A 22,675-nucleotide genomic window follows, 5' to 3' on the forward strand; every position below is an offset into this window, starting at 1 on the left:
GGTTATTGAAAAATAAAATAATTAACAAAAAAGATTAAAACATGAAGATTACATACCATTTCTGCCCCATAGACTCTCACTAGTTCTCCAAAGAATGTTTCTGCTGCTTTACGAACATCCACTGACTTATCCTGATGACAAACATAAATTACTTAATAATCTCTCGAGTGAAAATTTCATATTAACAAATGAATATCATATTTTTAAATGGTTTAAATGTCATAAATGGGTCACTAACCATTTGATATGTTCAAAAATACCATGGTTTGAAAAGGTACTTTTACAAGGTAAGCAACTATGCTCACAAAATAACCTTATTTTAATGGTATTATCTAAAAAAAATTCAGTTGCTTACCTTCGGATAGTACTTTTCAAAAACAAGATTAAATTACATTTTTAGTCCTAGGTACAACTGATTTTTGCAATTTTCGTCATTATTTGAGGTTCTTGTAATGTTTTTGGTCCTTGTTCCATTTAAATTAACTACTTTTGGTCCTTGGGTATAGCTAGTTTTTGCAATTTTGGTCCCAAAAAATATATACATTGTACTTTGAGCAGTGACCAAAATCATTACAAAAACCTCAATAAGCTCACAAGAGAAATTTCTTTGGGATCATATATTAAACATGAGTAATACATAGGGACCAAAAATATAACTTACACTCAAAACAACATTGGTTTGTAAGTATTAGACTAGGCGATATTAATTATAAGTATATAGTTAGAGGGCTAAATGTGTAACTTAGAGGCTTATATATAGTCGTGTAATTATCATTCAAAATATACAATACATACACAATTCATACCAGATTATTATGGTATCAGAGCCAGCCGAATACCTCACAAAACCCTAAAATCTGCCGCCGCCCTCTACTATCAGAATCACTGTTCACGCGACTACTGTTCAAGCCCTCTTCAACCTCGTGATCAGCGTCACCTTCTGCTACCTCTACAATGACTCAACTTTTTTTTCTAAAGATAAAACAACACACACCTCTCACAAATTTGGCTTTACTCTATCTCCTACAAACTATGGGCACCGGAAAGCCATGATTCAACCTTTTTCCTCATCAATAGCTTATTCGGCTATATCGATGGCACAATTCCTCAATATTAACCAAAATATACACCTTCTGTATATTTCCGATCTTATATTTACTGTGTAATTAATGTAGATTACTACTTCCTTATTTAGCCTAGATTTTCCCCAATTTCCTCCGGTAATCTCTCTGTACATTGGGTATTTAATCCCCTCCTTTATCAGTCAAAGGCATCGATTCTTTTGTAATTATATGGTATCAGAGCCAAGTGCTCCTTACCCCAAAATCTCTCCCTGCCGTCTCAGCTACAGCTGGACATCTTTACTTTGTTTCTGATCATCCTCTCTATTCACGATGTCAGACAAACAAGACCCAACTCCTGTTAAAGCCCTCCATCCCGTCTACACGGTCACGAACATACAGAACAAGATCCACACCCTTGATGGTACCAAGGTATCATACTCTCATGGGTTCGCTTGTTCAAACTTCATGCTAGAGGTTACAGAGTCCTTGCCCATATCGATGGTTCCGACCCTCCATCCAAGACTGACCCGACCTATGAAAACTGGTCAGAGATTGATGCCATCGTCCTCCAATGGATTTATGGAACGATTTCAGATGATCTCCTTGCGCGAGTACTTGAACCGGACTCTACAGCATATGAAGCCTGGTTCAAAATTCAGAATATCTTCCTCAACAACAAAGGATCTCGTGCTGCTGCTCTTGAACATGAGTTCACAAACCTTACCCTTCGAGCAATGTCGTCCCTTGAAGCTTATTGCCAACGTCTCAAAGATCTGGCAAGTCAACTGAATGACGTCGATTGCCCTGTCAACGAGAAACGTTTGGTTCTTTAACTTATCTGCGGGTTGCCATCTGAATTTGACACAGTCGGCGCCTACATCAATCAGACCCTACCTCCATGGGATACCGCGTGCTCCATGCTTCAACTTGAAACCCAGCGACAACGTGCTCGAGACTCGCACTCATCCACAGAGATCGTTGCTGCTGTTGAACACAACCCACCAGCAAACTCTAATTTCCGACGTGGCGAATCTGGAAACAGAGGCCGCCCTAACCAGCAGCGCAACACAAATCGTCGAGCACCTGTATCTGCATCTCCTTCTCGACCTGGTTATACGTCTTCTGGTCGGCCAACACAAACCCAGTCAAATAATCGCAGAAGCCCTATGTCCAATCAAACACGCCCTACCTGGGCCGGATACCCACCACCATTCTGGGCCCACCCATATTGGGCTTCACCACCACCTTGTCCATATCCCACTCAAGCTGGATGGGCTTCTCCCTGGCCTACCTCTTCTGCCCAGCAGCAACCACGACAACCACCAGCTGAAGCCAATCTTACAGAAGTAAACCCACTTGAACCTTCGGAACTCGGGGCTGCCTTTTCAGCTATGACTCTGGACCAAGAAAATGATTGGTACATGGACACCGGATCTACATCTCATCTCACAGCCAACGAAGGTAAAATCTCGGTCCATAGTTTGTCTTCTATTAAATCTGTGTTTGTGGCAAATGGAAATCAAGTACCAGTTATTGGATCAGGTCATACAACATTACCCCATCCATCCAAACCTATTCATCTGAAAGATATACTCCACACACCTCATACCGTTAAAGATCTTATATCTGTTCGTAAATTTTGTCGTTATAATTCATTTTCTGTTGAATTTGACTCCTTTGGTTTTTCTATAAAGGATTACAAGACCAAGAAGCACCTCTCTAGACACGAAAGTTCCGGCGATCTCTACCCCTTCACCAAACAAGTCAACGCTCCAGCTTCATCCTTTTATGTTTCTTCTAGTTCGCCTCTTTGGCATTTTAGACTCGGTCATCCGGGTCATCATGTAATAAATTTCTTAGTCAAAATAAAAATATTTCTTGCAATAAAAATGATCGTTTATCAGTTTGTCATTCTTGCCAACTTGCTAAGCACAAACGCCTACCATTCAAACACTCCACATCTTTCACTCTCAAACCATTTGATCTAGTTCACGCTGACCTTTGGACCTCACCCATCCACAGCAAAACTAATTTTAAATACTACCTCATCATCATTGACGATTTCAGCCATTTTACATGGGTATTTCCCTTAAAATACAAATCAGAAACTTTTCCCAAAATCAAGGCCTTCTGCAAATATATCCACACTCAATTCAATATCACCCTCAAAACTTTCCAATGTGACAAGGGCGGTGAATTCGACAATCACCACTTCCATAATTTTGCTTCCACCACCGGTCTTCACATTCGCTTCTCGTGCCCACACACCTCTCAACAAAATGGCACAGCAGAACGAATGATCCGTCGCATAAACGAAATCATGTTGTCCTTACTTACCCATGCTTCTTTACCACCTTCCTTTTGGGTCGAGGCCCTTCATACTGCTACCTACTTGCACAACATACTTCCTACTCCATTACTTGACAACCGAACTCCTACCTCCGTCCTCTACCTCAAACATCCAACTTACGACCACCTACGAACCTTTGGTTGTGCCTGCTTTCCCAACCTAACCGCACCCGCAAACACAAACTAGCACCTCGGTCTACACCTTGTCTTTTTCTAAGTTACCCAGCCCAATACCGAGGATATAGATGCCTTGACATGTCCATGGGTAAAGTCATTCTCTCCCGACATGTAACCTTTGATGAAACTTCTTTTCCTTATGCATCTCACACACTAAACCCACCACACAATTACTCTTTCCTTGAAACAGAACCCTCTCCTCTCCTCTTCCACCCACCAACCACATCAATCTCCGCTCCCACCGAAACCACTTTTTCCTCTCCCTTTTCCAACCAAACCCCCGACACCACTTCATCCCAACCTACCCTTTCCCCACCCTCATACTACCCATTTACTTACTCCCGGCGAACCCAACCAACCCCTCCACCTCCGCCACCCCCACCTACATCCTGTCATCCCATGACCACCCGCTCCAAAGCTGGAATCACCAAACCAAACCCACCACTCAACCTTCACACCAACACCAACACCAACACCTCCACCATTTCACCTCTTCCCAAATCCCATAAACATTCCCTATCTGATCCAAACTGGTACTCCGCCATGACCGATGAACATAGAGCTCTAATAGATAACAACACATGGGAACTTGTACCTCGTCCCCCCGAGGCTCATGTCATACGTTGTATGTGGATATACCGGCACAAATTTCATGCAAACGGGACTCTTGCACGATACAAAGCACGCTTAGTGATTAATGGAAAATGCCAACAAGTCGGAGTAGACTGCGATGAAACATTCAGTCCCGTAGTAAAACCTTCCACAATCCGCACAGTTCTTAGTCTTGCCGTTTCCCGATCATGGCCTATACACCAACTAGATGTAAAGAATGCATTCTTACATGGGAATCTCAACGAGACCGTGTATATGTTCCAACCCCCTGGTTTCACGGACCCACAACACCCAACACATGTTTGTCGGTTACGAAAATCTTTATACGGGCTTAAACAAGCCCCGAGAGCTTGGTATCATCGCTTTGCAACATTCATTCACACATGCGGTTTTAAAAGCACCAAAAGTGATACCTCTCTTTTTGTCTTCCAACGAGGCACACAAATGGCATATCTTCTTCTTTATGTGGATGGCATCGTCTTGACCGCTTCTGACGACGCAACTCTTCGACACTTCATCACTCTATTATCCAAAGAGTTTGCTATGTCGGACCTTGGGCCACTTCATCACTTCCTCGACATCCAAGTGAAACATCAAAATGGAGGATTATTTCTTACCCAAGAACAATATGTGGATGATATTCTTCACCGGGCGAACATGCAACAATGTAAACCTTGTGCCATTCTTGTCGACACTAACTCTAAACTCAGCACAACTGCCGGCGACCTAATGCAAGACACGACTCTATATCGCAGCCTCGCTGGAGCATTACAGTACTTAACCTTCACTCGCCCCGACATTGCGTATGTTGTCCAACAAGTATGCCTCTTTATGCATGCCCCTCGCGATCCACATTTTAACTTTCTGAAACGTATTCTACGATACCTCCAAGGCACCCGTCATCATGGACTCCATATTTCTCCCTCCAAATCTACAAAACTCACTGCATACTCCGACGCAGATTGGGGGGGATGTCCCGACTCTCGACGGTCCACATCCGGCTACTGTGTATTTCTCGGTGATCTCGTTTCATGGTCGTCCAAACGACAACCAACTATCTCCCGGTCCAGTGCCGAAGCCAAGTACAAAGGCGTTGCCAACGCCGCAGCTGAAACTACATGGCTACGCAACTTACTCCTCGAGCTCCATCTTCCGCTTCGCCAGGCAACGATTATTTATTGTGACAACATTTCAGCTGTATATCTTACTCAAAACCCGGTTCAGCACCAACGCACGAAGCATATTGAGATCGACATCCATTTCATTCGCGAAAAAGTTCGCATGGGTTCCCTTCGCGTTCTTCATGTCCCTGCTGATTACCAATACGCAAATATATTTACCAAGGGATTACCCCGTCAGCTATTCACCCGCTTTCGTTCCAGTCTCTCTATTCGGCCAGCCAACCATTCGACTGCGGGGGAGTATTAACCAAAATATACACCTTCTGTATATTTCCGATCTTATATTTACTGTGTAATTAATGTAGATTACTACTTCCTTATTTAGCCTAGATTTTCCCCAATTTCCTCCTGTAATCTCTCTATACATTGGGTATTTAATCCCCTCCTTTATCAGTGAAAGGCATCGATTCTTTTGTAATTATACTCAACCCACTACCATAATACCATCAACAGAAAAAGATGTTGCACCCATTCCTAACCTTAGTTACTTGATCTAGCTGTCGAATGATGCCCACGTCAGAATATTACTCATGTCCACGATTTCTGAGGCTACCTTTTAACATGTACAAGGTACAACTTCTCGTGATCTCTGGCTTTCTCTGGAGCGAGCATATGCCCTACATACATCCTCCAGAGAATATACTCTCAATATACAACTTCTTAAAATCGATATGAAAGGTGATGAGACCTCTACCGCCTACCATACTAGAGCGCAGGAGTACTTTGTTGCATTAGCAAACATCGGTAAACCAATAGATGAACAAGATCTGGTGATGCTCGTGATTTCAGGGTTGCGAGAAGAATACTCTGGCCTCAAGTCCACCTTACTTGGCATGGAGAACCCTATCGCCTTTTCAGATCTGTATGGACTGCTGGCTGATCATGATTACTTACTCCGAAAGAATACTCCATCTCCACCACTTGTTCAGGCCTTTACAGCTACCACATCGAACCGTTTGTCTTCGATTTCTCCGGACACGTTGCAGTCTCTTCAACAATTGATGGCTCAATTAGGCTCAACATTCAACCAAACACACCACAGGCTGTGTATTCCAACCGAACAACTAACAACAATTCAAATCGCAGTCGTGGTAACCACAACAATCGGGGTCGTGGAGGACGCGAAGGCAACTATAACAGTAATCGATATCGATCTCAAGTTGGTGGAAATTGCAGGGCCTCAAATCAAAACATGGTGTATGAGACCTGCAATAGGTGCGCCATTGGACATGTTCCCTCTCAATGCCCCAACCGAGACCATTCCACTATTCGGATGAAGCAACCATCTGCCAATTATGTAGATTATCAGTCTAAGCTTCCACATCATGATTCCAAGACACAGGTTCCAACAGTCACGTTGCACCAGATCTTAATGGATTCAATACTACTGAGCCATACTACGGAGAAGACATGTTCAAACTAACTGGGGAGGCGAGTTTCACAATCTCTCCACTTTCTTCTCCTCTCTTGGCATCATTCAACCTCTCTCATGTCCTCACACAAGTGAACAAAACGGAACAGTTGAGAGACGCCACCGTCACGTTATCGAAACTAGTCTCACCTTACTAGCCCAATCCAATGTCCCTAAACGTTTTTGGAATCTCACCTTTGAAACCGTTGTCTACCTCATAAATCGAATGCCTTCCCGAACCACAACCGGTATCTCCCCTTTTGAACTTCTCTTTAAACGCAAACCTGACTTCTCCTTCCTTCGTGTTTTTGGATGCCAGTTTTATCCCCATCTTCCTTACAGTTCTCACAAAATGGACTTCTTATCTACTCCTTGTGTCTTTTTAGGTTATAGCACCTCCCACCACGGCTATCGGTGTCTTGATCCTTCCTCTGATCGCATCTACATAGCTCGATATGTTCGCTTCAATGAATATGTTTTTCCGTTCCACTCTACTCCTCCTCCTCCTCCAACTCCCGTTTCCATCAACCTATATGTATCCTCTTACCCTGAACCTTCCCAAATCCCACCTTCCTCTGTAACTCCAAAACACTATAATGATCTGCCACAACATACCACATCTCCCTCCTCGGATATTCCATCTGAACCCGAACCCCCCATTCATACGTATCATTGTCAACATTCCTCTTCAAAAACTACTAACCAACCCTACTCTTCCGCCTTTGAGTCATTCCAACGAGCCACTTCCGCTACCACCCCGCCGTCCCCACAACCGCCGGCGTCCGACCCACCAACATCCACCACCCACCGACCTCGCCCTGCTCATTTACGACAACAACCCAAACAAACCAAACCTTTCTCACATGAATCATTTCACACAACTACTACTTCCTCTGTTCCTCCTGAACCTACCTCCTTTTCCGTTGCTAACAAGCATCCTCATTGGGATCAAGATATGGCTGAGGAATACTCGGCTCTATTGAGAAATGGTACATGGATCTTGGTTCCTCCGATGTCTGGGTCCAATGTAGTCGACTGCAAATGGGTGTACAAAGTGAAACGTGATCAGACAGGGGCTATTACACGCTACAAAGCTCGTCTCGTAGCAAAAGGTTTCAATCAACAACCTGGTATCGACTACACCGAGATATTTAGCCCGGTAGTTAAATGTACCACAATCTGTGTTGTTTTATCTCTTGCTGTCACACGAAAGTGATCTTTCCGATAGTTGGATATTCAGAACGCTTGTCTTCACTGTGACTTAAAAGAGACAGTTTACTTAAAGAAACCACTTGGTTTTGTCGATCCACAAAAACCAGATCATGTCTGTCTTCTTCACAAGTCCCTATACGGACTCAAGCAGGCGCCACGGTCTTGGTTTCAGCGACTTTGATCCGCCCTACTCACCTTGGGCTTTCGTGGATCGAAAACTGATCTCTCACTGTTTATTTATTGCACTAACGGTATTCTTTTATACATGTTAGTTTGTGTTGATGACATCATCATAACGGGGAACAATTCTGGTGCCATTGATCACGTTGTCCACAGTCTCACAACAAATCCTTTGAGGTTCAAGACATGGGTCCACTAACCTATTTCTTAGGTATTGAAGTTCATCGACATGGTTGCGATCTACTTCTCTCACAACAGAAATATATTCTGGATCTGTTAGAACGTGCCAAGTTCTCTATCCAAACCGGTTCCGTCTCTAATCACCACCATGGCAAACCTAGCCCTAGGTGATAGCCCTCCCTTTCACGATCCGATACAATATCGTCAGCTAGTGGGCGCCTTACAATATATCACCCTCTCGAGACCTGACATTACTTATGCAGTCAATAAAGTGTGCCAGTTTATGCATGCTCGTACTGAAAATGAAAATCACTGGAAAGCAGTGAAACATATTTTGCGCTATAAACGACACCGTTGATCATGGCCTTCGATTCTCACATCAGTTTGATGTCGTTCTACACGTCTACACTGATGCTGCTTTTAATTCATTAAGTGCCTTCTCCGATGCTAATTGGGTTGGTTGCCCGGATGACCATCGATCCACGAGAGGATTCGCTATCTATCTTGGCTCTAATTTAGTTTCCTGGCCCGCACGGAAACAAAAGGCTGTCTCGCGGTCCTCCACTGTGTCTGAGTACAAAGCCCTAGTTGATACAGTTGTTGAACTGACATGGTTAGAAACCTTATTATGCGAACTTTGGATTCCTACGCCTACAGTAAGTTCCTAATCTCTGGTGCGATAATCTGGGTGCCACTTACCTCTCTGCAAATCCCGTCTTTCATGCCCGAACGAAACACATAGAACTTGATTTTCACTTTGCGAGGGAGAAGGTCGCTCAAGGGAGATTGTCTGTTCAATTCATCTCAACACAAGATCAGATACCAGATGTTTTTACAAAGCCTCTAGCCGTTGAGAGATTTTTGTTTATGAAGTCCAAGCTAAGAGTCGGAGACCGCCCTTAGCTTGAGGGGGAATATTAGACTAGGAGATATTAATTATAAGTATATAGTTAGAGGGCTGAATGTGTAACTTAGAGGCTTATATATACTCGTGTAATTATCATTCAGAATATATAATACATACACAATTCATACCAGATTATTAGTAAGAAAAAATAAATAGCTTGTAACCCATTTATGATACTAACCCTTTCTTAAAAAAATAATTAAATACCGTCATAGCAATAGCAACTGGTCTCAGCAAACTAATGGCATCAAGAAACTCTGCTAATCCTGTAAGTTGTCTACATAACCAATCAAAAAGATCCTTCCGTCCTTCGACACCAAGTTTAGCATCAGTCAAACAAGTAGCAATATATGGTACCTAAAAAGAAACCAAGAGTCAAAAGGTAATAACATAAAAGAAGGAAAAAATAAAACATGCAAGACACTGACCATTTTATCGAGGTGAGTAACAGCAACCCAAGAATCCAAAGTTGCCAATGTACATTCTCTCATCTGCTTTTTGTTGTCACCGAGACATTTCAAAACATCTGATAAAATGCCCTGAAAAACATATTAAAGATCGGTTGCTTTTACAGTTGCAATTTGTAAACTATTGAGTATATATATATATATATATATATATATATATATATATATATATATATATATATATATATATATATATATATATATATATATATATATATATATATATATATAGAGGAGGGTTCAATTGAGAAAAAAAAAAGGTTGAGAATGGGGGAATCATTCTCAGCCACACATTTATTTTTCCGCAAAACACTAAGGCGTACCGTCGGAAATGGATAACAGATAAACATGTGTTTTCCAACCAAACATGTTTCCTTAAACTATGCTAATCATTACCTTAATATACACAAAAACATATTTTTTTTCGTTTTTTTTTATTTTTAGAAAGCCATTATTATCGAAAAATTATTTTAAATATATCAAAATTCATAATTTTTTATTTTCTATAAATAGACATCCATATTGATATACTTTTAAGATAAAATAAAATTTTTTTTTTTTTAGAGTTTCAGCTCTCGTTATTCATAAGTGAATAAAAAAATCTATCAGATTTTTATTACAGTATATTCGTTATTCACTTATGAATAAAACGTATGCGTAACTTTTTTTATAGTTTAAGTACAGTTTATATATGAATATGACACGCAATAAAGTTTCTTACTCAAAATATATTTTTTACATCATCTTTCATCATATATTATATTTATATATGAATAAAACGTGTATTAGTTGTCGTCATATTTTATATTCATATATGAATAAAACATTTATCAGATTTTTGTTACAGTTAATTTGTTATTCATATATGAATAAGTAGTATAAATGATACTTAAACTGTAAAAAGAATTAATTATATATTTTTATTCATAAATGAATAACAAAATGTACTGTAGCAAAAATCTGATGCATTTTTATTCACTTATAAATAACGATAGCTGAAAATATATAAAAAAAAAAAATTTATTTTATCTTAAAAGTATATCAATATGGATGTCTATTTGTAGAGAATAAAAAATCATAAATTTTGGTATATTTAAAATCATTTTTCGATATAAATAGCTTCTTAAAAATTAAAAAAACAAAAAAAACTATGTTTTTGTATATATTAAGGTAATGATTAACATAGTTTAAGGAAACATGTTTTGTTGGAAACACATGTGTATTACTTATCCATTTCCGCTGGTACAACAAAGGCTTTTGCGGCAAAAATAAATGAGTGGCTGACAACGATTCGCCCATTCTCAACCTTTTTTATTTTCTCAATTGAACTTACCTCTATATATATATATATATATATATATATATATATATATATATGGAATATTGGAAGGCATATTGAATGGACCTTGCTTGACTTGTCAACTGCGGGTCCCATAGCAGATGCAAGACCACTTATACAGGTCAAAGTAGCCATGGTTATATTTTTGTTGCTGTCATACAACCGACCTCTAAGAGCCCCAAACAATTCCACTGAAAAACAAAGACAACTTAACACATTGAAAAAACATGGAACAAGGTCCATAAATGCAAATTATTACTATATTAATTACCAGTTCCATTAGGCTGAATACGCTTGTTGGCTTCTTCCACGATTTTATTTACTGCTTCAATAGATTGCAAACGAACCTGCACTCAGTTAATAACCAATAATCTTAGAATAATTCAAGTATGGATTTTTCATGCTTCACTAATTAGTAAAACAATAAAATTAAAATTCTCACTTTCCAATTCGAACTCTCAAATTCTTTAAGAAGGGCTGGTGGTATTTTTGAACTAATGTCCTCACGTGGCAAGCCATCCAAGCCACCACCAGACATTGATGATGATGCAGCATCTGATGCCTTGACAGTCTTCTTTGGTTTTGTGCCTGCACCCTGCAAGAAAAAGCACTTGAATGTTAAAGATAACCACAAACTATCTGAGATTTTTTTATTGACTACCTAAGTTCAAATTGTATTAAAAACAGATCACTAGACATTAAATAAAAATTCAATGTTGACATAACATGTTGTAGCAGGTATAACAGGTTTTATGCCTACGTGGCATAACTTTTAATGACATAGAATGGCAACATACTATTTGAAATTTGTTCATGAATTCATTAAAGTTCTAATTGGGTCTAATAGACACTTAAACATCAAACTTTGTTACAATGTTGGCAACCGGACCTTATATAGAAGTTTGTAACCGGTATCCATGCCAATGTGGCATCCAGTGTGGCTCCTACGTGGCAAACTAGTTTCTATTTCTATTTTATATTTTATCTATCTATTATTTTATAGTAACTTAACACAATTTAAGTTGGACTTATTTCTGGAAATGATTTTTACCTGAATGGAGTGTATTCAACAATTTCATCTTTGTTTGTTTGGAAGAAATTATATAAGAAAAATCAAACCCAAAGATAAAAAAAAAAAAAACGAGGTGTTTATTTTTTGTTGAATGGACACAATACGTTTATTTACTGGGGTTTGATTTATTTTCTTGGATAACTTTCCAAACAAACTAAGATGAAATAGAAAATATAGTTAAAAACTAATTTGCCACGTACAAGCCAAGCTGGCATGCATACCGGTTACATGAGGTCGGATTGCCAACATTGTAACAAAACTTGATGTTTAGGGCTTTATTAGAACCAATTAAAAATTTGATGACTAAATGTGCACTTCTCAAATATTTTGTTGTAATTATGTCATTAAAAAAATGTTATGTTGGCATAAAAGAGAGTGGAGACTCCCAAAGTATATAGACAACTATAGGACGCCAACGTGGGATACACTAACAGACAATATTTAGGTTGCAAATATTGATTTTCTTTTTATGCTTAGTGATCTATAATTGAACACAATTAGAACTTAGATGGTCGAATGAGAAAATCTCAGATAGTTTGTTACCTATTTAAGTCATTAAAGCTATGTTTGGCAGACTAGCTGATAGACAAAAAGTTGGCTGCTGATAAAAAAACATTTGCTAAAACTAGCTGATAAGCTAGCTAAAATATGTAAAATGACATAAAAGAGCATACATAAGATAGAGTTTTTTTATAATTAATAAATGATATATTTGGGAGAATTTTGAAAAAGCTCAATAAGCTCGTTGAAACGCCATTTTGTGTAGCTTTTTAAAAAGCTAGGATATAAGTTACATTTTTGTTTGCCAAGCATGACAACCTAAAGAAAATCGAAAAATAAGCTAGCTTATAAACTAGTTGTGGCGTGCCAAACATAGCCTAAGAACCCAAATAGCCAAAAACAATAAAAAAAACACGGACAAACCTCAAAAGGATTTTTTTGACACTCTGCCTCAACTGCAGTAAGAAGGGATGGCTTGACATCTGAAAAGAACGCTTTAATATCTGCAGACAAGTATGCATCAGTGACTGTAATTGTGTAATAAAAAAATATAACAGAAAACTAAGTAAGAACACATACCAGGACCAACAAATTTGTGTAATGCACCAATAAGTTTAATGGTAGCATTTCTAGTAGCAGATGCACTTGATTGTAAGCCAATATTTTTGCAAAAATCAATTACATCCTTCAATTTAAGATGTGCGACACCAAAGTCTTCAACTGCAGAAACCATCCACAACAACAGGCCCTCACTAATCTTAGGGTTCTTCTGCTCTTTCATTATCTTGAACATCTACAAAGAATATGGAATATAACTTCATTGTTAGTTAAACTAAAGGGCTCGTTCTTTTTTTTTTATTAAGTCATATATGGCTTAAGTGGTAGAATGGGTAATGATGTCTGTATTTATAGTGTTGTACACATAAAGATTGTTCCTTTTTTGGACTGAATGAACTGTCTGAATCTAGTAAGACTATTTTACCCTTCTATGTATAACTGATGGTAAAAAACAAATGATTGTGTATCTAAAAATTGTTACAAATCAAAGTTTAGTTTCTATAAATTATGATACAAATCATAATATGATTAGTAACTTCAATTGAACATGATAAAGAAAATCATAATATTATAGAATTTTTTAAGCCGAACATAAATAATTAAGAACTATTTTAATTCGTTCTATTTTAAACGAAACATAAATTGATCTATCATTGGATAAATAGTTTATGTTTTTCAATTATGTCAATTGTATTATTCTTATTAAACATTAATCAAATTGTATTATATAAATTAGTAGGTTAGTAACAATTATGATGTTTAACATTTTCTCATCAAGTTGGTAAAATTAATAACAGTTGTGAGGCGGAAACAAGAATAACTCAATAAAGGCAAATAGGTAAAGGTTAGTGTCTTAATAAATTAAGCCGCACATTAAGTCATTTTGTCCACAAAATTCAAAAAGAAACAGCCACATATAGCTGTCTAGATTAAGCGCTTAAACCCTTAAGCTCATTAAGTCCAAAAAAAAAAAAAACTCCTATGCATAAATTAGCACAATTCGATACACTTACCCTTTCAAAAATAAAACCTGGGCCCACCGCCTCAGAGAAAGTTGTTAGACATTTCATAGCTTGAGTACGTGTCTTAATATCAGCCAATTTTTCATAAAGCCCTGTAGACATGTGGCAAAGCTATAGCATGATTTGTATATATTTGCAAATAACAGTTATCAGTAAAAGTTCACACAAGTGATCTTTTTACCTCCTATGCAAAGTACAACACATTTTTTTGAGAACTTTGGTGCAGTAGAAGCTATATGGTTGACAACTTCAATCACCAGTTGCTGGACCTGCAATTTCCAATCCAAAACAACATATCATAAACTCCATAATATAATAATCATGTTTTTTCATCAAACTTCAAGTACCTTTATGTGTTTATCACTCCAACCAGGAACAACACAGAGTAGACGGATTAAAATATCAACTGACTTGTCAAGTTGCTGGAGTGCTTCAACTTCTTGTTTGAATGAATTAAGTGCTGCAAAAAAGAACATCATAAATCAGAATGTTACATTTTTTCATATTTAATTTATGAAAATGAGTGAAACAAGAAACCTTCAGATCGTTTTTGCCATGCATTGCTTTTCAAATCAGCAATAGTTTGTGCTTGAATCAGAGATTCTAATCTTGTTTCAATCTCTTCAAGACTCATTTCACCTGGCTGCAATTAACAAGCCCAACATGGTATTTGATTAAGTCAAAGACCTTGTTGTTAGGATCGAGACACGAACACGAAACTCTCACTCTCAGCTCACGAATTATAGAAAAACAAGAACACAAGGATTTAAGGTGGTTCAGTCTATTTCTGACCTACGTCCACACGAGGGTAACTAGGAGTTTTTATTTCTTCTTCTTTTTGTGTGTTATGAAACTACAGATACAATACAATCTTATATAGGATTGAATGGAGAAAATGAAAGCCACAAAACATGGTCCTTAAGAACCGGGTGACCATTCTTTTTTCTTTTTTGACTAACTTTTCTGTGGACCACTTTGACGTGGATTCACACTCAACAATCTCCCACTTGAAGCCACGGAACAATCTTCACATGTGCTTCAACTGTGCATCTGTATTTCTGTAAAACACTTTTGATCTTGACTCCATCCTAGTTACCCGGCCTTCTCTTCAATTATCCTGAAGGCCAGTTGAAGCTATGCAAAGCTTCAACTTCTCTAAGGTGACAACCTTAGTCAACATATCAGCTGGATTTTCAGTTCCTTTGATCTTATTCAACTTCAGAGTGCCATCATTAATTCTTTCTCTGATGAAGTGATATCTCAGCTGTATGTGCTTTGTCTTCGAATGGAAGACGGGATTCTTTGCAAGATGAATTGCACTTTGATTGTCACAGAATAGTTCAAAATTATCTTGTTCTTTGCCAAGTTCGATGAGAAAATTCTTCAACCATATAAGTTCTTTGCTTGCTTCAGCAACTGCCATATACTCTGCTTCTGTGGTTGAAAGGGCAACACTTTTCTATAATTTGGACATCCAACTTACCGCAGTGCCTCCCACTGTAAAGACATACCCGGTAGTGCTTTTGTATGATTCTTTGCAACCACCAAGGTCTGCATCCGCAAAACCCTTCAGAATAACATCTTTCCCCTTAAAATGTAATGCCACTTTTGAAGTCCCCTTCAAATATCTTAGCAGCCATTTAACTGCTTCCCAATGTTCTCTCCTCGGATTGGACATAAACCGACTAACAACTCCCACTGCATGAGCAATATCTGGTCTCGTGCATACCATTGCATACATGAGGCTACCAACTGCAGATGCATATGGAACTTTAGCCATTTCTGCTTTGTCTTCATCTGATTTGGGTGATTGATTTTTAGAAAGCTTAAAGTGACTTCCCAAGGGTGTGCTTCTGATCTTGGCTTCTTTAAGGCTGAATTTCTCTAACACTTTCTCAATGTACTTCTCTTGAGAGAGTGTCAAAGAGCCATCTTCTTTGTTTCTGGAAATACTCATCCCGAGTATTTGGTTTGCAGCTCCCAAGTCTTTCATCTCGAATTCTTCAGAAATCTGTTTCTTCAACTTGTTGATCTCTGACATGTCTGAACCTGCAATCAACATATCGTCTACATAGAGTAGTAGAATGATATAAGAACCCTTAAACTTCTTGATGTAACAACAATGATCATTGTCACATCTCTTGTAACCAACTCTTCTCATGAAGTTATCAAACTTCAAATACCATTGTCTGGGTGCTTGTTTCAAACCATACAAACTCTTCTTCAATTTACACACCAAGTTTCCTTTGCCTTTAACCTGAAAACCCTCTGGTTGTGTCATGTAAATGTCTTCATCTAGGTCACCGTGTAGAAAAGCTGTCTTGACATCTAGCTGCTCTAGATGCAAACCTTCTGCTGCTACAATACTGAGAACAAGTCTGATAGTGGTCATCTTCACTACTGGAGAGAATATTTCATTGAAATCGATTCCCTCTTTCTGTTGAAAGCCCTTGACTACTAATCTTGCTTTGTACCGTTTGGTACCATCATGTTCATCTTTGACCCTGAAAACCCATTTATTCTGAAGAGCCTTCTTCCCAACTGGAAGCTTTGTTAAGTGTCAGGTCTTGTTCTTCTCAAGCGACTTCATTTCATCTTTCATTGCTAGCTCCCACTGCAATGAATCTTTCAACCCTATAGCTTCAGAGTAACACTGGGGTTCACCGTTTTCTGTCAAAAGAATGTAGTTGACAGATGGTGAGTATTTGTTTGGTGGTCTGGTGACTCTGGAAGATCTTCTTAGTTGAACTTGAGGTGTGACTGGGGACACTGGAGTTGGAGGACTGGTTTCTTCATCTTCAGAATCATTATTGGAATTATCCACTGAGCTCCCACTGTTAGTTGAATCATCCCCAGATTCAGGGATTTCGACTGGAGCTTCTTTCTTCTTTTCAACACCTTCAAACTCAACATACTCCTTCTGATCTTCTGGACTTTTGTTGTTTCTGTCTTTGTATAACTCGGCTTCGTTAAAGGTGACATTCTTGTTTCGGATTATCTTTCTGCTTTCACTATCCCAAAGCCTGTAACCCATTTCATCTGACCCATAACCAATGAATGTGCACTTCTTGGTCTTTGAATCAAGTTTATCCCTGTCACCATCTTTTAACAAACTGTAAGCAGTACAACCAAAGACTTTCAGGTGTTTGAGACTTACTTCCTTCCCTTGCCACATTTCTTCTGGTAATTTAAAATCCAAGGGAACACACGGTGAACGGTTGATCAAGTAGGCAGCAGTGTTAACTGCATCGGCCCAGAACGTCTTGGGTAAACCGGCATTCAACCTCATGCTTCTAGCCCTTTCATTTAGAGTTCTATTCATTCTTTCAGCAATACCATTCTGTTGAGGGGTTCCTGGGACCGTCTTGATCATCTTTATTCCTTGCTTGGCACCAAGTTACCTTTGATCACTTTTCATTGTCCACCCCCAAAGTGAACATGAAACTCTTCATCATCCAATTTACCAACTGAAATCAACTTTCTCCTCAAGTTTGGGATAACCCTAACATCTTTCAATGTCCAGGTGGTTCCCATGGAGGTCCTCAAATCTACGTCTCCTATACCCGTAATATCAAGCACTTGATCATCGGCCAAACTAACTTTGCCAAAGTCACCTGTTTGTAGGTTCTTGACCATATCTGGGCATGAGACAGCATGGAAAGAGGCACCCGAATCCATAATCCAGGATTCCATTGAATTCTCAACACAACATATGAGAAAATCTCCCGATTCTTCAGAGGATACATTGTGTACTTCTTTCTTTTCAGCTTGTGGTTTTGGACATTGGTTTCTAAAGTGACATTTTTCTTTGCAATTCCAACATTCAATATCTTTTCGGTTCTTGGACTGCCCCCTTTTTCTAGACTTTGATCTGCCTCGACTACGTCCTCTTTCGTTTCTTCTTCCTCTACTTTCTGTATGCAATAAAGAACTAGAACTAGAAGTCTCACCATTGCTTCTCCGTCTGATATCTTCATTTACAATCAAGTCACGAATACTCTCGAAAGTGAGTTTAATAGTGCCGGATGCACTACTAACAGCTGTGATGGTGCCTGACCAACTATCGGGCAAAGATGATAAAAGGAGGAGCGCTTGTACTTCATCTTCAAACTTTATTGCAACTGAGGCTAAACGAGAGATAATCGAGTTAAACTCGTTTATGTGAGCGGTAACTGACATGCCTGTGGAAAAGTTGCCTCCAAAATTAGCAAGTGACAAATAGTTCAGGGGTTATTTCTGTAACTTATCATTTACTATTCATAGTTTGACTATGAATAGTAATATAAGTGTGAAATTGAAAATGAGAATGGACGGTGAGTTACATGTGGGGAGCCTAACTTCTTCTTCGCCTACAATTATGGACGGCTTTTTTCTTTCCTTTTCATATGTTCTCTTTTGGCTATAAATAGCCTAAGCCAGAAGGCTTGAAAAGAACCCACGAACCAAATCAAATATATATATATATATATATATATATATATATATATATATATATATATATATATATATATATATATATATAGTAAAGAACCCACGAACCAAATCAAATATATATATATATATATTTACAATCAAGGCTCCGGCGCTACAGTGTCGTCTTCTCCGGGCAACTGGTTTTCGGTCACTATTCCGGCGAACCTTTGACCGGCGATTTGGACGTCTTCCGGTGGTCGAAAAATTCAGAAAAAAATATTTTCGGAATCTTCGGAACGAGACCTTTCCAACGGTATACACCAAAATCGTTTTTTACGAAAACAAATTTCGACCAAAAAATTGAAAATCACCTTCTGGAGCTAAACCAACGCTCTGATACCACTTGTTAGGATCGAGACACGAACACGAAACTCTCACTCTCAGCTCACGAATTATAGAAAAACAAGAACACAAGGATTTAAGGTGGTTCAGTCTATTTCTGACCTACGTCCACACGAGGGTAACTAGGAGTTTTTATTTCTTCTTCTTTTTGTGTGTTATGAAACTACAGATACAATACAATCTTATATAGGATTGAATGGAGAAAAGGAAAGCCACAAAACATGGTCCTTAAGAACCGGGTGACCATTCCTTTTTCTTTTTTGACTAACTTTTCTGTGGACCACTTTGACGTGGATTCACACTCAACACTTGTGTGTGTGTGTGTGTTTGTGAAAGTAACCAACTCACCTCAACATCTTCAGGTTGACCAGATGTTTTGGTTTGACTTTGACTTGGTCCATCTGCTTTCTTGCTAGCACCTGTTTTTCCCGAAGCCACCTTCTTACCAGCAGGCTTGAAAGTGGTAGAAAAAATTATAAATTGGGAAGTAAAGATTTACAAACAATAAAAAAATAAAAATAAATAATAAGTATGATGGATTATAGGTGAAACTCACAGCAGCAGGAGCAGGATTTTTCCCACTAAGCATGCTTGCAGCTGACTTTTTAACAACAGTTCCATCAGAAGCCTGCAAGTATATATATCACATTACTCTTAAATAAGTGTTACTTGAACATATTATTAAACAATATTAACAATAAATAAAGATTGAAGTGATGAAAAAATAAAACACACCTGGGCAGATGATACAGTTTCACCTGAGGGTCCCACAGTTGAAGCACCAGATCCAGAAATACCAATCATTTCTGAGAGCTTCTTTCGTCTGATATCATCAAGTTTTTCCAATGACTTCTCCAAAGGCCTCATGCCAACCATCTAAAAAGAGGAAACAAGCAAGTGATATTATTTACAGTTTTACCCCCACAATATTACTTGCCATATGATGATGATGGTATAAGTACCTTTCCTATTGATGCCAAAACTGAAAATGCAGCATCCCTAACTTCAGGTGTTCCATCGTTCAGACACTACAAACCCAAATAAGTTCTGTCTTAATAACTAAAAGCAAATAAAGTGGTTGAAAAACATAAAAGGATGTCACCCCACTATGTAATAATAGTATAACTTATGTTACAACATTTTTTATATACAATAATAACGTATTTTAATTTTCATTTATATTAGTCAATTAATTATCTTTTGTTATTTTACATAATTGTCAACATAATATATCATATCAACAACGATTCATTAGCGTATTGATGTATTCCTATTTCAAGTTCTAAATTTTTTTAAGGTAATGTAAATAAAGTAATAAACACTTCAAAACTCACAAAGAAAGAAACTCTATAAAGATTGATTGAATGTAAATAAAGTGAAGTTCCTTTTACTGTTTTATAGAATTATGTAAAATTATATAAAAAGGTAACTCGTAACAATTTCTAGTTTTATTGATTTACTGATTAAAGTTCATAAAAGAGTTGAGGTTGCTAGGTGGAACAAAACTGAAAGTTGGGTATTAGTCAAATACGGTCAAACTGGTAAACAAGTTGACTTTTACCTTTTTGACACGAATAGATCAAAAATGAAACTTCAGTGCTAAAATCTCTTAAATGTTTACAGTATCTAGGTAGAACAAACCTGAAACTTGGTTACTATTTGATGACATTAACTGTAAAAACTAAAGGCAAATAAAATGGTGGAAAACCTATATCAAAAGTCACCTATTTGACTAACCTCCATGCAAATTGGAACATAGTCCTTGTGCACTTTAAGAATAGTAGCCTTGTTGCTCGTCTCAACACAATTTGCTACCCAATTCAATGTTAGTGAACGCACATGTGGAACTTTATTTTTGACAGCTGTTTTAACGTCTGTTGTAAGGGCATTTATTAGGACACTAATAGAATTTTAAAATGACAAAAAAGAAAAAATCAAATTAAAAATAAATAAATAAAGCCTACCTTCGACAATATCAGCAAGAGTCAAACATTTAGCCTTGTGCATTGCTTTGAGAGTATGAGAGAGTGCCTCGGCCATAGTAGGCTTTTTCTCTTTTAGTTTTTCCTATAAATCACAACTTGTTAACTTATAAAATTGAGATCAAAGTAATTGATAGCAAAAGGAAACAACTTGAAAGTAATAAAAAAGAATAGGCACCATTATAAAAAAGATGAAAGAATGTAGACTTACGAGTAAAATAGGCAACAGGAAGCGTGAACTTGCAGAAAAATGTGTTCTTAATCCCGATGCAAGATTTCCAATTGCCTGGACTGCTTCTACTGATACAGCAAGATTTACATCCATAACAAGCTGCATATAGAATAGAAATTTCCTTATATGTAAAGTAATATACCAGAAATTTCATCTCTTTAAAAAGAAGAAGCTTCATAAATTGTTTTTGCTGCTTATTTATATATTCTCCATCTAAAGTCTAAACTAGAAGATTTAGTATATATGCAGTGTCAATCCAACACAGGTCCTTTTATTAATTATTGTTGCATTCTTATGTTCTTCTACCATGATAAGTAGCCCTATTTCTTTCCATCACATACATTTAATTTTTACCGGACTTGATTCTAATGATCGGTTTGTTCGATTAGCTTTTTGATACCCAAAAAGTCTATTGAAAAAGGGGTGGTTTGGTATGATGGAATAGAATCATAAAAAATTGGATGAACAACTTAATGGAATGGCATTACATACCATTATATCGGTAAAAGTACGCATATAAATAGATTTCATTTCATTTTAAATACATAACATGTGTTAAAATAGTCAAAAAAATAAATAAAGAAATAAAATAAAATAAAATAAAAAACGATTTGTTTCTCACTTTAAAAAATTGTTTATCTAAACCAAAGATAAAATAACATTAATTACCATGAAATCTTAAAAGGGAAAATGTCATTAAAGTACAATAAACTTATGTCTATAGCTCGATTTGGTCACTAAAGTTTTTTTTGTTTTTTTTATTCAATAGGTCATTAAACCTACAACTTACCTTCTATTAAGTCACGTTCGTTAGTTTTTAACAGATCATCCCTTAGCCAGTTATTCTAAACTAGACGAATGGTCCCTATGGTTTCAATTTTTTCGTGTTTGGTCCAGATCACCATGGCTCGTCTAGAGGATGAGTTTCGAGGTGTGTGCCTTTTCTTCTTTGTACCGGACCCCACCGGCTATAATTCACACAGTTGTGGTTCCAACCAACCTAAAACCTTCCTTCTCTTGGAATCGGATAGTTATCGCTTTTAGCAGTATTTTCAGAGTACATCGTCAACTCGCCTTCACTGCTATAACTCTCGTTTTGCCCTTGCATTAACTCAACTGGGGATACACACAATTGGACCTCACTCTGTGCACCGTTTATAGAACTCTCAGCTTCAGCTACCATGTTCGAATTTGACCCTAATTTTTCTCCGTTTCTCTCCGTAATATTTTTTTTACAAGCGGAGTGGCGGTGGCTACGGCAATTCTGGACGGAAAGTTTATATCTAAAAGCGGAATTTGATTTTGGATTTTTTTCGTTTTCCGAAAAGGAGTCGAGGTCAATTTTGGCGATTCGTAAATCTCGGGAGTTGGGATTCCTTGTGCGCGAGTCATAGCCAGTGGCGTTTCATCTTGA

At 37.7% G+C, this 22,675-nt stretch overlaps 1 protein-coding gene across 2 annotated transcripts in view; it reads right to left on the reverse strand.

The window, feature by feature from the left end:
• Window positions 1–22,675, reverse strand: part of LOC145125073 (protein MOR1-like) — a 32,543-nt gene that overhangs the window by 6,101 nt on the left and 3,767 nt on the right. For both annotated transcript variants that reach the window (XM_079060566.1, XM_079060564.1), the window contains exons 10-28: window positions 21,241–21,360; window positions 21,012–21,114; window positions 20,785–20,921; window positions 20,010–20,075; window positions 19,783–19,923; window positions 19,604–19,675; window positions 19,396–19,500; window positions 14,770–14,875; window positions 14,580–14,692; window positions 14,414–14,501; window positions 14,224–14,324; window positions 13,232–13,445; window positions 13,076–13,155; window positions 11,522–11,674; window positions 11,351–11,426; window positions 11,146–11,270; window positions 9,702–9,812; window positions 9,481–9,630; window positions 57–131 (exon numbers count right to left, since the gene is read on the reverse strand). In XM_079060566.1, coding sequence (XP_078916692.1) covers window positions 57–131; window positions 9,481–9,630; window positions 9,702–9,812; window positions 11,146–11,270; window positions 11,351–11,426; window positions 11,522–11,674; window positions 13,076–13,155; window positions 13,232–13,445; window positions 14,224–14,324; window positions 14,414–14,501; window positions 14,580–14,692; window positions 14,770–14,875; window positions 19,396–19,500; window positions 19,604–19,675; window positions 19,783–19,923; window positions 20,010–20,075; window positions 20,785–20,921; window positions 21,012–21,114; window positions 21,241–21,360 — 2,136 coding nt within the window. The remainder of the gene's footprint in view (window positions 1–56; window positions 132–9,480; window positions 9,631–9,701; window positions 9,813–11,145; window positions 11,271–11,350; window positions 11,427–11,521; window positions 11,675–13,075; window positions 13,156–13,231; window positions 13,446–14,223; window positions 14,325–14,413; window positions 14,502–14,579; window positions 14,693–14,769; window positions 14,876–19,395; window positions 19,501–19,603; window positions 19,676–19,782; window positions 19,924–20,009; window positions 20,076–20,784; window positions 20,922–21,011; window positions 21,115–21,240; window positions 21,361–22,675) is intronic.

This window comes from Lactuca virosa, chromosome 7 (genome assembly GCF_052849685.1).
Source record: "Lactuca virosa cultivar CGN04683 chromosome 7, Lactuca_virosa_CGN04683_v6, whole genome shotgun sequence".
Lineage (NCBI taxonomy): Eukaryota > Viridiplantae > Streptophyta > Magnoliopsida > Asterales > Asteraceae > Lactuca > Lactuca virosa.